The sequence below is a fragment of the Myodes glareolus genome, chromosome 13, assembly GCF_982192425.1.
Source record: "Myodes glareolus chromosome 13, mMyoGla1.1, whole genome shotgun sequence".
Classification (NCBI taxonomy): domain Eukaryota; kingdom Metazoa; phylum Chordata; class Mammalia; order Rodentia; family Cricetidae; genus Myodes; species Myodes glareolus.
In genome coordinates this window covers 30579027-30594309 of record NC_142038.1, presented here as the reverse complement: position 1 = coordinate 30594309, position 15283 = coordinate 30579027, and the positions used below count along the sequence as shown (strand labels likewise).

General features: G+C 42.4%; 1 protein-coding gene across 3 annotated transcripts in view; it reads left to right on the top strand.

Annotated features, from left to right (window-relative positions):
* Positions 1 to 3696: 3696 nt before the first annotated feature.
* Positions 3697 to 15283, top strand: part of Ccdc192 (coiled-coil domain containing 192) — a 197310-nt gene continuing 185723 nt past the window's right edge. Inside the window, exons 1-3 of one of the 3 annotated variants that reach the window (XM_087896052.1) lie at positions 3697 to 3845; positions 5132 to 6808; positions 7758 to 7833. In XM_087896052.1, the coding sequence (XP_087752178.1) occupies positions 6699 to 6808; positions 7758 to 7833 (186 nt within the window). In that variant the 5' untranslated portion in view covers positions 3697 to 3845; positions 5132 to 6698. Of the gene's footprint in view, positions 3846 to 4904; positions 5032 to 5131; positions 6809 to 7757; positions 7834 to 15283 lie in introns of those variants that run through there. The other 2 variants (XM_048419600.3, XM_048419601.3) reach the window with 2 other exon arrangements.

Genomic DNA, 15283 nt, shown 5'->3' with positions numbered 1-15283 from the left:
GTTTTAAATAAATGCTGATTGGCCAATAGCCAGGCAGGAAGTATAGGCGGGACAACCAGACAGGAAGCAGATATGGGACAATGAGAACAGGAGTATTCTGGGAAGAAGGAAGCCCATTCCTCCCCAGTCCTGCCCAGACCACATAAGAAGGAAGATGTGTCCTGCCCCGCTGAAAAAGGTACCGAGCCATGTGGCTAACATAGATAAGAATAATGGGTTAATATAAGTTATAAGAGCTAATACAAAGCCTGAGCTAATGAGCCCATCCATTTATATCTAATGTAGACTCTCTATGTGATTTTCTTTGGGGCTTATCAGCTATGGGAACTGGGCAGCAGAAAAACCCCAGCAAGCAGGCCCTCATATTACAAAGGACTTCCAGATGGCAACAACTTTGTCTTGCTTAAACCACTAGAACACTAGCCCAGATTCACAAATTGGCACCAGTCCCACCCTGGACCTCTGTACTTGCAAGGCAAAAAGAGAACAAACCACTGGAAATCTAGGACTTCAAGGATTTGGAGGCTTCAGATTCCATCCTTGGATTCAGCGAGGAACAGCGCAATTCACATGAGTGCGTGTGGTCATCTTCCCCTGTTTTCTCTTAGTTTGTGTGATGAGGACCAGGTACCTGAACTTATTATCCCTGTAAAGCTACAGCATTGGACATGAGGAAAACATTATCTATCGCTAGGGGCTTCTAACAACCAATGCTCATTTCAGTGGAGGGGCAGGGGTGGATGAACTCGCCTGTTCTGCCACAAACAAACCACACAGGGAAGGTTTACATCTTTGCTCCATAATAAAGACTTTTATGTTTATTGCTGTTTTCTCCAGGCAAAGAGTTTAGGAACAAAAATGGGTAGAGAAAAGTCTCTTCTCACACAGATAAACATTCCTCTCTATGAAAACAGATGGGAGCCTGGAGGTAATTAGACCCACTGTGTCAAGCAATCAGCTTCATGGGGAAGAGGGCCAAACAATGCTGACAAGGGAGCCAGCTCTCACCGGGGACAGACAGCTAGCCTTTTAGTCAGTGGGCGGCGTCTCCATTGTGTTGGCTCTCATCTGGTCCTGTTTATGGGCTGTCACTCTGGTTTCTCTATCATATTTCCCTCTTCCCTCATCCTCCCCAAACACAAATACACGGACCTGAATGCAGCCTCCAATCTCTAGACATGCCGTGAATATCACAAGGAGAACTCGGAGAACGTCTCTAGAACTTTCTCTAGAAACAGGACCTCTCTGCAGGATTGTACTTACACAGGAGGTACCCCTCAAATAACTTCAGTTTGCTCCTTTCATAGTTACTCCTACCTCTGCTGAGTGAGAAGAACATACCTGAAATCCAAAACCTACTTTATTTATTTATGTTATAATAAGCCAGTTGTTGTTAGCTGACTGAGTCATCAGCTCTATGAGAGCTAGGGCAGGCCTGATTTTGTTCACAGTACCGCTACGTACAGCACACAGGCCTTCAGTAAATATTTGGTAAATAACAAGTTAACAAATGACAGACGAATGGACACATGAATGTAGCCGACTCCAAGGACTGCTACTATAATCCTCCTATTCTAAAATAGAGTGTCAATGTCACCTCACCAAGATTTTCTTTTTTTTCAGCCTTGCTATTTTCCCATTCATTACTTTGTTCCTTCCCACCTGTCTTTTCTGGCCCTATTAAAACTGACTCACTTAACTCTAATTGGCAGCAGCATATATGAAGCGTATGTACTCCACAAGCACCTGTGTGCGCATATATCAGTTATGGTTGTCAGAAAAGATACATATTTATACATATTTGAGGGCCAGCAAGTTTGAGGGTTCCAGTGGTTAAAGGTGCTTGCTGCCAACTCTGACATCCTGAGTGTGATCCCCTGGGCCCGTGACGGTAAAAGGAGAGAATTGAGTCTTGAAGTTGTCCTCTGACCTCCTGACCATGGCATGCGCTCATTCTTCTCCCACAACTTGAAAATATTTTTTTTTAAAAAACCAAGATAGGTATTTGACAGGCCATAAGGTAAGATTTTAAATATATATATATATATATATATATATATATATATATATATATATATATATATATGTATATATATATATGTGTGTGTGTGTGTGTGTGTGTGTGTGTCTTTTAACAGCTGTTCTGAGCTTACATTGATTTTTGGCTTCAAGCAATGTTAATGATGACAATAGATGTTGGTTATGTCTTTAGACTTAGAGAAAATGTGTATTTCCTTGAAATATAGTTCAGACTTTCAAAATAGAAGTATTTGCATGATTTTAACCTAATTATGACAGGGGCTGTGATTGATCCTATTAGCCTGGTTAGTCTAGAAATGTCTCCAGTGAACTTGAGCGCTTCTTAACCATCTCGTCACAGCCTTCCCATACAGTGTTCTTAGGAGGAGCAAGAACGTAAAACTCAGGTTCTTGTCAAGGACTTTTAAACTTGCTTTGTACTGGCCACATTTTTCTGTCTTTCTTTTTGATCGTTGAGATAGGTACATTGAGATTAATAAGCATTATAAATAATTAATGCTCACAGTGCCTCTCACTAGCTGCTCTGAGTTGACCTCCCTTTCATAAACTATTAGGGACTACCTACATGTAGGCATCTGCCCATGTCTACAGTGCATGGAAATACAACCCACTCTGTGGGCTTCAATGAGATGGGAGAAGGGAACAGTAGGTTGTTAGATATTGAAGACACCCAAACAGTTCACATGGTTCCTTTAAAAAGAAGAAAATCAAAATATGGAGGAAGGTGATGTATTTCTGATCCCCCAAAGGTTGTGAACCAGCTGTATGTCCTCAACACACATATACACCCAGTGTTGACTTCTTATCTGGGCCCAGCAAGTGCTCAACTCCTTTTAACTTTATTCATACCGTTAGAAAAACTGTCCTTCTATTAGCCTAGTATGTTTTGGTATGAGCGGTGTGAGTAGTTTGCATGCAGAACATATGGAACAAGACCTCCGGGCTCTTTTGTGAAATCTATCAAAGCAGAAGGTGGGGGCTGCAAACTCCTTGGTGGAAAGGTGCAGCAACTGGCTGGGAGGAAGTGACTGCTAACTTCTGAGAAACAGCAGGAACTGCAGATACTCTGTGACAGTGACCGGACGTAGCAGAATGTGCTACTTGCTCCTGCCAGTGTTAGGAAAGGACCGTGAAGATGCCCCTCAGCCAGATGGGACTCCCTGTGGGAAGGCACAGAGAAGGCCAGCAGGCCAGCATAGCTTAAGCCAGTCTGTTTCTGAGTGTGTGCCTCTGTCAGACAGCAAAGTGACAACCATGTCCTTGGCATTATACATCTTTGAGTATTAACCCAGTGCTCCTCTCCTGCTTAGGGTAGGTTTGCAGAAATGGTGGCTCTGTGACTGTTCATCTGTTCTCATGCCTGGATGGTTTGTGAGAAGTTTGTAGGGAAGTTAGTGACTTTGTAACTGTTTTTTTTAATTCTTCTTCTTCTTCTTCTTCTTCTTCTTCTTCTTCTTCTTCTTCTTCTTCTTCTTCTTCTTCTTCTTCTTCTTCTTCTTCTTCTTCTTCTTTTTCTTCTTCTCCTCCTCCTCCTCTTCCTCATCTTCCTCCTCCTCCTTCTCCTCGTCCTCCTTCTTCTTCCTCCTCTTCTTAGCTTTGGGCAGTTAACTGTCCTTACCGAAGCCATTGTGGTTGCCTAGCAACAGTGGGCAGCAAAGCCGTGCCAGGGATTCCACATCTCTAAGGAATGAGGTTGGTTGGTGTCTGTCCATGGACAGAGGATCCCAATGGGCTTTGCTTAAGATGGGAGGATGTCACAGTAAGAAAGTTGTAATCCCAGACTTTGAAACCCCGGGGAGATGCTGGTGAGTCTTCAGTTCCTTCTGTCCAAAAATAATCCATGGAAATTTCTGGATGAAGTAACCTTCACTCCAGACTTCAAAGATAACCTTTCTTTAAAGTCTGGGGGAAAACATCAAAGAAACTTTTTTTCCTTTTCTGATGAATGACCTTTTTCTATGGCCAATTCTGTCTTCCCAGATCCCAGGGCAAGGTCTGATGTATGATGTGTTTCAATAAGTGCTCTTGTCAAATGAGTAAAAACATTCTTTGTGTACATTTGTCAGAATTAAAACTTGCGCATCCATAGGGTACTGAAGCAGCCAGCCTTCTTTTCAGAAACCTAGAGAACCCCACGCTTCAGCTAGGATGCTCATGGATATGCCTGGGCGCTCCTTCTCAGCCTGTTTCCTAAGTGGAAATTAGCAACCACCTTTGAACACAGGAATAGACATAGAGATGGCCTCTTTCATTGATCTGCAGTCAATCCCTGGAAAATTTACATATGGACTTGGTACGCATTTCCCCTTCAAAGACAGAAATAGCTTCTGTTTAGAATTGCCTTTCAAATCTTTTTTTTTTTTTTTTGAGACAGGGTGCCACCACTGTCCAGCTTTGTCTTTCAAATCTTGAGCAAGATAATTGTACCTTTTTTGTGGAAGTTGTCTCCTGAAGGGCAGTTTCCTGTGTGGGGTGTGCACCTATAGCCCTGGTTTCTCCCTCGTTTGGCTTTAGACTGTGTCTTCCTTTTAGTGACTGTGAAAAGTGAGCTTTGCTTTTCACTTTAGACCTGAGGGTCCTGACTAGTACGGAGAACTCACTATATTCTTGTATTTTTATGTAAAATGTCTTGTTTCAATGTATAATCTACAAACCTCCAAAGATGTACCTCCTCATTTTATTTTCCACTTTGAAACAATGAAACTTAGCAAGCATTCATTTTCTCTGAATTTTCCTGAAGAAATCGCCTAATGAATTGATATTTTGAGGTGCAGACAATTAGCAAGGTGGACACCGTGCCTTGTGGTCATCAACTGTGACACAAACAGCCCAGTGTGAAGCAACAATGATGCCCAGGGCAGAGCAGGACGCTGCTCTCATTGCCAGGTGGGCTCTTGTTCTGATACACAGAGCCAACTGAGGGGTGCAGGGACCATCAGGGCTTCTGGGGTGAAGACAGGGAAGTGTTCTACTGCCGTCTTTTATTCTCAGGTGGGTTCAGTTTAATAGTTTCTTTTCCGAGCTGGTACGAACTGGTCTCCTGATTTTGCCTGCCATTCTCTTTTCCCCTCTTCCCATTCCCTGGAGACAGACCCTCTCCTGCAGTTTTTCAAACCCAATGGGAACTTGATTCTAACTTCTCTAAACAAAGGAGGGTGAGACCCGGGGTGCCTACAAATCCAAGGACCAGAGAAGCATCTTCCGAGGACCTCCTGCAAGAACGGGGTGATCGCCTGCTGTACTGAGAAACCAATTGTGCTGAAACCATGGATCACGTAACCACCAATTACTACTCCAATGTAAAGAGCATGGAGGAAAAGCCTAGCAATCAGACACGTTGTGTTAAATGGAAAGAGATATTTATGCTCCGGTAAGGCATTGAGAGAAAATGAACTACTTCCAGCCTCGCGTGATATCACTAGACTCCATGCCACGCGTATTTAATGAAGCTTTTCAGTTTTCCTGTGAATCCTGAAACAAGAAAACACCAAGATGAAAACAGACTCAAAAATATATTTGTTAATTCCACCTTGTTTTATCTCAAGGCTAATAGACTTGCTGAAGCTTTGTTTAATTATTATACATGTTTCCGGTGTGTATGCCGAGTTACTATGGTTACTCTGAGGCTATGTCTCATGACCTTTAAATGTTATTGTCAGGTGGCCAAGGCTCTCTTGTTTTTGAAGTCAGTACTCTGGAGTCATGCTTTATGAAAAATAGGGTGGGTTTTGTTGTACATGTTTTCATGTTTTCATGGCTCATCGAATAAACCCATTGAGTATGTTCTGCTCACAAAAGCTGAGCATACTGTTGAGTAAATAGATCACAGTTCTTGCTCCCTATAAAGGTGTCACTGAGAAATTAAGAAAACACAGGCACACAATTATATACATCTTAAATGTAACGAGGGCTATAAGAGAGCTATCTAAAAACTGCTTGTGGACCACAAAGGGTCCAAGAGGCTCCTGGAGACGGGAGTATTGAGTGTGGTGTAACGAAGTGAAAAACCTTCAGCAAGACAAGGGAACTCAAACATCTTCTTAAGAAGAAATGGGGGAAGCTCGTAGTTTGGAATCATATGATATAGTTCCCAGGCCCCTCAGCTGTGTGAGGCACACTGCTCGAAGATGAGGAGAGATGAAAGGTGAGAATGCCTCGATCCTTAAGTTCACGCAATGCTACGTGTTGATGTTCCCAACAGCTGTAAAGAAGAGGTTACTCTCCACTCTGCCAGATAGGAAGCACCCAAAATACCATGCTTTACTGGCGTACGCATCATTCAAGAGAAGCAATTGCATTTCTTGGAACTCCCATTAAGTGAAAATTGGATGAACTTTACTCATTAGTCATTGATTGCTTGTGGACCTTTTTAAATGGTGCTAATAATATCTTTGAAATGTTAGAAAAGTAAGCAGTAAACACACAAATGTGAAAATGGAAAAAGTAGATTTATCTCCTAAGGTAGAAACTGAGTAGGCTGGCGTTCTAGAGGAAGGCTCGCCTGCTGGCATCTGTGCAATTGAATGTGCTAACCGCCGAAGCTTATTGAAGTGCCCATCTGACCACTGATTCTTCCCATCCGTGTTAACCAACCTTTCAGTCTCAGTGGCTCATTAATTGATTAGCACGTGCAAGACGCTAAATTTGATTCCCAGCACATGAACACGTGCAGAAGTTGCCAAGGACAGAATAATAAAGATAAGAGAAAATGGTATCCTATACGTTTAAGGAATGTACCCGGTCCATTGTTATGGAACACACATAATAAGTAAGTAAGCCATGTACAATGTCAGGAAGTGGTGACATCAGCAGGGGACAGTCATGTGCAGTGAGGTGACAGCTTTGACTGTAAATCGGATGCACATGGCTGGTTCAGGGAGAAGATGGTATTTGGGCAGAGACGGGAAGGAAAGAGCTATAAGACACATGGATTTCGAAGGGTGAGGGATGCCTTGTGAGCCAGGCAAAGGAAATAAATATTTCTAAGAAGAGGCAAGGGATCATGTGAAAAGCTTTTAAGGTGAATTGCCGCAGGACCACACTGTAGATAGCAATGGGGGCAACTCTGGTGACATGCCACATTACCATGGATTAGTGCTAGGAAAAACCTGATAGGAGTGGCTTTAGTGAAAAAATATTGAAGAAAGGAATTGGGGGCAATGGAAAAGGAATATTTGCATTGAAGAAGGTTACAGGAATGGAGTAGAAACTAAAACGCCAAGAAGGCTCAAGCTAAAGCAAGTTACATATTTGTAAGCCTGGTGTCAAATGGACAGGAGAGAGGAGATGAGAGAAAGGAAGAGAGGAGAGGAAGGGAGGGGGTGACCACCCTGCCTGCTTTCCCACAGGGAGAATGTGCCTTCCTCCCTTTTCTTTTTTTAGTCAAAATAGGAGATTTGCAGGTTTCCAGAACAGATTGTACCGCTGTTCAGTCTGCTTATTCTCAAGGGAGCCCTTAAAGGCTGTTTTATCTTACAAGTCAAGTTTACATTCTGCTACTTTTACTTCCTTCTGAAACGACCAGAACATTTGGGGGAAAATACTCTAAATTTTTTATTTTATGTGTTACAATGTAAAGACCTAGTCAGTGTGTCAGTGTGATCTCTCTCTCTCTCTCTCTCTCTCTCTCTCTCTCTCTCTGTGTGTGTGTGTGTGTGTGTGTGTGTGTGGCTGTCTAAAATAAGATTTTGGAATTCTAAACTCCTACTCTCTTTCAGCATGTCATCCAGGTCGGTGTGTAGGCCGACGTTTGGAAGTTGCCAGTCAGATATTAGGCCACAAACCAGAACATCGGTAAGAAATAAACTTTGCCTGGTTTCTTTTCTGTTAAAAAAGTAATTTAATTTAATATTGAAGTTTTCTTGATAAAGTTCAGTTTTCATATCTTATTAGTAAATATTTTTAAACAAATGGTAGAATGGTCTTTTCCAAATGGGATACTGAAGGAAAGGGAATGGAATGTTTCTGGGGAAGAAGATGGGAGGAGAGATGGCAGCTAAAAGGGATGCGGTATGGCCTTTCCCATTTTAACGCATCATTAATGTCACGTTGTCTTTGTGGCCCTACAATAGCTTAAATGTCCTGGGCTATTTCAAGCATGTGTTTATATATGAGGAAGTCCTGAGTTGAGACATGAGATAAACTCAACAGAGCGTATTATTTGGTTTAGTTAAGCTTGGGTTTAAAATGCATTCTATTCCAGTTTGGGTCTTGTTCAAAGCTATTGAAATAGCTGTTTCTGGCCTCGGAGGTCTTCCACAGTTCTGTCATATACTGGGAACACTGGTCCCTTCTTCCCTAAGCCCGTTATGTCCCTCTCTGGTCTTTGGTTAAATCTAGGTGGTCATTGAGAAGTGGAAGCTGGGTGAGGCTTGGGGCTGGAGGTTAGAATAACGCTATTTTTATGCAAGCATAAGAGTTTTCCATAAATTTCCCTCAGCCTCTCCTGGTTCAGTTTTAAAACTTTCCAGACTCTACTCAAAGGCCTTCCTCAAACTATCTGAGCTCTGAGTTAGAGAGGGTGGTGTAGTGTAAAGGTTTGTAAAATTAGGATTCAAAACACAGATCCAGGTTCAGTCTTCACCTCTAAGCTGTATGACTGTAGCCAGTTCCTTTCGTCTCTGTGGGCCTTACCTTTCACCCACAGCATTACCGATAGCATGGCTTGAGTAGTCAACTTTGGGTGAGATGGGTGGGATATGAAAGCAGCCTGGCAAGGACCTAGAAAACCTTCCACGAATGCTGAGGGAGCTCCTTCTGCTCCTTCAGCCAATAGCCTTTAAGATACTAGCCCACTTGGGCATGGTCTCTTATACCGTAAAAGCAGCTGCAAAGGCGCCTGCTCTCTCTTGCTTCTGGCTCCTGCTGGCTGCTAGACTCGGTTCCTCTTCACACAGAGGGCAGTGACCTGTACGTTTTCCCCTTAAGTAAATAACCCTTTTATTATTCATAATTTTGATTGTTTTGTGGCTTACGTCACCGTCTTACGCCCCCACACACAAGGATGCTACTGAACTGACAGCGCTCAGCACGCTGCAGTGCAGATCAGGAGGCTGCCTCCTTCCTACCGTGTGCACTCTCAGGATTCTCCCTGTGGTCTGCCTATCACCATGGCTTAGAACAGACAATTCCCTTGAGAGATCTATGTCTTGAACATCACCTTTGCACAAGTGATTAAATTCATATAATACAAACCTCTGGGCCTGGAGGAAAGACTCAGTGGTTAAGAGCACTTGCTACTCATGTAGAGGACTCTGGTTCAGTTTCCAGCCGCCACATGGTGGCTCACAACTATCTGCAACTCCAGTTCCAAAGATCTGATGTTCTTTTCTGGACTATATAGGAACCAGGAATGTACGTGGTACACAGACATGCATATAGACTCTGCACTCATACACATGAAATAATAGTAAATGTATCTTTACAAAAATGGAATTAGCACACCTCTATTCTCTAGTGTCATAGTCCTAGACACACTAAGCCTAGCTCTCAAATCTACAAACCATTTTCAGCAGGAAGAATGTTGTTAGAAAAAATGTTTAAGTGAAAACCCAACTCAACTCATTAAATGGTTTTAATTAAAAATATAGTCTATTTACATTGTCTTTTTCAGCTAGGTAGAAGAAATCTAATAATGAATTTTGATTTTAGTTAATGCAACAATTTATGAATATATGGCCAAAAATGTCTCCCTTATTGCCTTTCTGTTTGAAGGCAATCTCTGAGTCTGAGAAATGGAATACTTCATGGCCCCAATGTCTGTGAACACTGGCCTTCCCTCTAAATGTGTACATCCATCACTATCTCCTTGGTAGCATCCACACTAATAAGGACAATGACCACATTAGAATTCTGCCTGGGGCTCCCAATTAGCTTCCCAGAGTTCAGAATCTATCCCTTTCCAATTTAAAGTTGACATGATTGGGATGCCTAGGACTCGGAGGAGCCAGCTCTGCTTTCCTTCCTGTCTTTTTACATCTCTAGAAGGTTACACCTTTAACTGGAGGAAGTTGGGCTCAGAGACCACAGAGGCCGTGGCATATGTAGAGTTACTGCTGCCCCCTCTACCGCACAGTTCTGTTAAGTCATGGAAAGTTTAGGACAGAATACCTCAGAACACATATATAGCATAACACACAAAAAACACGGGTGGCATTCAGATGCATCTACTAAGTCTTTCATTTTAGTTTGGTCAGGGAAGAAGGTGATATGAAGGATAAAATCTTTTCAGTTGGTTGAGGTCCTCTTGGCCATGTAGGCATATCGGCACATACTCTACCTGTCGGTCACACTGACATGGACATGTGGCTCTTCTTTGCTTTAAGGGAACTGTCCTTTCAAAGATTTTAAATTCCACATCCTTTGGTGAGCTGTGAATTCATAAGAAGTTGGACTTTATTTATTAGTCTCCACGAATCTGTAACCCAGTTTCAGACATCTAAATGACTCTCTGTCAATTATCATTTGCAATAACAATTAAGGGCTAAGGTGCAGGCCTAGAGCTGGGTGTGCCCCCTCATACCGCAACAGCAGCACACGAATGGAGTCCAAGAATCACCACCATTACGTTGGTGATTTTCTTTTTTGTGCTGTTAACTATTAAGAAATGGTGATTCGGGGAGGCTCAAGGAGCTTACAGGTGTGGACGATGAAGTGGAATGCGTTTGCATTTGATAGGGACATTACAGGTCAATCGAATGGGAGGCAGATTCACTTCTAGGCTACCAGGAGACCACCATGTATCCCAAACTATTCCTTTGAGCCAGTTAGAGAATCAAGATGTTATAGAAAAGCAAGAGAAGTAAAATGTCTTTGCTCCATTTTGTCACCTGACAGAAAACACCGGAGTCTGTAAATTATCTTGTTTGAAGCTGTTTATGAAATAAGAATTCTATCGTACAGAGGGTTGGCCTAAAAATGTTTGGGGTTGTTCTCCTCCGGTTAGTCTTGAGAACCCTGGCAGTGGGGAACACTAACAGAGAGGCACACCCAGAAGACAGAATATGACTGTGGGCTTAGACACACTAAGATTATCACAAGGCTATTCCCTTCCCAGCTGTAATTTAGTGACAACGTCATTAAAGAATTATTAGTTTAGTGTCAAAGATACAAAAGATCTTTGGGGTTTTTAATTTCTGTGGTTGGGTTTACAAGATGACCTGAAGTTATCTAAAGGAACCTGCATTGAGTGAAGACAGGAAGAGACACTCTAAGTCTCGTCAAGTTGTTGGCTCTGGGCTTGCTGTAGCAGTTGGTCTGAGCGCGGCAGCAGCCAGTTTTCCACTTCCTCCAAGATTTCACCTTCTACAATGGGCTTTTAGAAGATCCCTCCCTTTGATGAGCAGAAGTTCAAATCATTAACGAATCACGGTATCAACAGGACCCTGCACTTTGAAGGAACATTGTTCAAGGGATTTCGAGGTCCTTTCGTTCTTCAAATGAGAGCAACACAGACCTGTAGTTCTATGTATATTAAAACAGAAAGATTTGCCAGGATTCTAGAAAATGGGCTAGATTTCAAAGTTTTCTACTTTAATAAGGAAAAAGTAATAGCTCAGGACATTTGCTCTGCCTGCCTCCTTCCTTTCTTTCTTTCTCCCTTCCGGTTTCTCCTCCAGAGTCATAATGGACAAATGTAAGGAGCACACGTTTTGGTGTACAGTTGGCCATGTGAGGTCATCCTCTCAATTAGGATGATAGAGCTGTCCATCACCCCTAAAACTCTGCATCTAGCGAACCCCACTCCGCCCCCAGCGTTTCCCTGAGCTTCATATACAGGAAGCTGCGCAAAAAGTTCCTTTTCCATCAAACTCTTTGGCTCAGAAAAGAAAAAGTTACCTTGTGGTCCATTAGTGTTTCAGTATGTCAGCTGTACATTCTTACTGTGGACTCAAATTCCTTTGTGTGGGATGTGCATCTGTGTTTATCTTTTTGCCTGTTGACTGATGTTCGGGTTATTTCTAGGTTTGGGTTCTTGCAAATGATGTTAGGGATGGTCATGGCTGGTTCTTTGTATGCACATATGGTTTCATTTCTTTTCAGTGAACTCCTAGGACTGGAATGGTCGAATCACATGGTAAGCATTCCAGTCTTTGTATGGAAATGATTCCTTGCCCCCGTCTAGGGCAAATACCTAGGAGTGGAATAGTTGAGTCAGACGATGTAACTCTGGTTTATTTTGCTTAGCTGCTAAATTGTTTTGCAAAGCGGTTGCTGGCATTTTTGCACCTTTACCAGAGGTATGAGAAATTTCTATGCCTGTGCATTGTTTCCAAACTGGTAAAGTTAGCCCTTTTAATTTTTGTTTTTTAGATATTGAAATTATATCTCATTGTGGTTTTTAACTTGCATTTCCTTAAGTAACAAGTGATGTTGATCATTTTACATATCATCTTTCTATCTGGCACTTAAATATTTTGTTCACTTGTATGTTGTATTGCTTGCTTCTTATTTGATATTGAGAATTTTTTATTTTGTCATTCTGACAACTCTTTCTCCAGTCTTGGCTCGTTCCCTTTGTTCAATTAACAGTGTTTTCAGAAGAGCAGAAGTTTTCAATTTGGTGAATTCTAATTTAATAATGGCTACTTTCATGGTTCATGCTTTTGGTATCTCATCTAAGGAATCTTTACCCAAAGGCACAGATATTTGTTCCCAAGATTTTGTCTAAGGGTTTCATAGTTTGGGTTTTATAATTAGGTCTAAGATCCATTATGAGTTCATTTGTCTGATAGCTGAGTTTCTCTTCAGGAATTCCCTTCTGTTGGAAGCAGTTGCCTCAAGTTCAGAGACAGATTTTCCGTGACAACTTGATGGGGGGGCCTCTGGGCTGTGGCTTGGACCATTCAGTCGTGATGGCCAACTTGTCAAGCTGCCCTTTGAAGTGAGCTGGGACTCCATTGCCTTCCTTCCGTCGGCGCCATCTTCTATCAGAGCTTCTATCAGACAGCTCTCTCTCTCTCTCTAGCTCAGTTTCTTTCTTTTGACCCTAACTTAACAAGGTCACAAAATCAAAGTTAGTGGTCAGCTAATGAGGGAAATTTTGTGAGTGAAAATTCATAAGAAGAGTTAATGTCTTTTTAAAACTTTATTTCTTTTTACATACCAACCCCAGTTCCTCCTCCTTCTCCTCCTGCTCCTCCCCTTTCCCCCTACCCTACCCCGATCTGTTCCTCAGAGAGGTTAAGACCTCCCCTGGGAAGTCAACTAAGTCTGTCCCATTACCTCACTAAAGCAGGACCAAGTCTGTGGTCCCCCCATGCCTAGCCTGAGCAAGGTATCTCTCCATAGAGAATGGGCTCCATGAAGTCAGTTCAGCAGTAGAGTTAGATCCTGGTCCCACCACCAGTGGCCCCATACACTGCCCAAGCTACACCACTGTCATCTATATTCAGGGGGCCTAGTTCGGTCCTATGCAGGCTTCCCAGTTGTGAGTCAGGAGCCAGTGATCTTCTACAAGTTTGAGTCAGCTGATTCTGTGGGTTTCCTCATCATGGTCTTGACCCCTTTGTTCATATTATCGCTCATCCTTCTCTGCCTAGAGCTCGGCCCGGTGGTTAGTTGTGGATCTCTGCATCTGCTTCCATCTGTTTCTGGAAGAGGGTTCTAGCTTCTCTGGGGTCGTGGACTGTAGGCTGGTTATCCTTGTCTAGGTGTGTGTGTCTGGTTTTCACTTATGACAGACATACTATAGTTGTCTTTTCTGGCCTGGGTTACCTCACTCGGGATTTTTTTTTTTTCTGGTTCCATCCATTTGCTTGCAAATTTAAAGACGCCATTGATTTTTTTTTTTTAACCACCAAATAGTTTTCCGTTGTGTAAATGTACCACATTTTCTTTATCCGTTTTTCTATTCAGAGGCATTTGGATTGTTTTTGGGTTGTGGGCAAGAGGGAAATCAGGAAGAGAAACGAACTCTTGTTAACCATTTATAGAAGTCCTTTTTTAATGTTTTAGTGAACAGCTTTGTAAACTTGAAGTAAATAAGATATTTCACCAAACAAGCCATGGTGGTATTCCTATATTTGATCCAAAGCATTTTCCCACAAAAGAACACAAATACGCAGGGGAGTGAAAAAGGAGAGGTGTATTAGTTAGCTTTTCTCAATAGACACAAGCTGGAGTTACCTGAAAAGAGGGATCCTCAGTTGAGGGGTCGCCTCCATCGGATTGGCCTGAATAGTGATTGATGGGAGGGCCCAACTCACTGTGAGCAGAGTCAGCCTGAGAAGGAGCTGGTCCTATGTTATCCTAAGAGGGGTGCCTGAACAAACGAGCAAACGGTGTTCCTCCATGGTCTGTGCTTGAGTTCCTCCTTTTAGGTTCTCGCTTGCATGTACTTAGTCCCTGGCATCCTTCACCGAGAGACTATCGTTGGGACGTGATAGCCAAATGGTTTTTGCACACAGCAACAGAAAAGCAAGCTAGCAGAGGGCTAAGAAGCATGGTGGGGAATGCTTGACATGTATGCTATATCCATGTAGCTAGCAGAGGGTTCAGAAGCATGGTGGGGGAATACTTGACATGTATGCTATATCCATGTAGAACAGTACTCTTACGTAATATGCAACTGTGTACAAAAAATAGATACATTGAAAACTTTCAAAGAATTTTTTAAAATCAACAAATAGCACAGAAAACCCAACTTCCACTACGAGAGACAGCTGGAGTAAACGAGTGTTATTTCCTCCCTAGATCCTTGAAGTGGGACATTAGTTAAAGTTTCCAGTCATTGTGCCATCTTCTGCATAGTGGCTTGCCTGCTAAACTCTTGTCATCTGAAAGCAGCAGGTTCACACCATTCTCTCCTATCCCTAGCTCCAGCCCTGCCGCCACACAGGTCTCACTTCACTGGGTCTAGATTCCGTAGCCTGGATTCTATACAGAATGCACTATAGAGCAATTTTGAATTCAGTAGTGCATAGAAAAGAAAGCATGATGGTATCTTTCGAATTGGTAGCTTCATCTTTGAGTTACTATGAAGCAAGATTGAAATGCCAATTCATTTTCATTTAATTTAACATTAAGGTTTTGAAAGTTATTTATTGCAAAGGATTGATGTTTTAGTATTTTGTTTATCTAAGTAATGTATTTCCTCACCACAAAACCCATCCAAAATACTGGACAGAGGGGTTCAGAAGAGTGCTAAAAGCCCCTCTGGGTTGATGCTTCAGCTGAGCACACACTTCAATAACCACAGAAAAGAGGGGACAGATTGTCCATGAGAAGGGCTTCATCCAGCAGT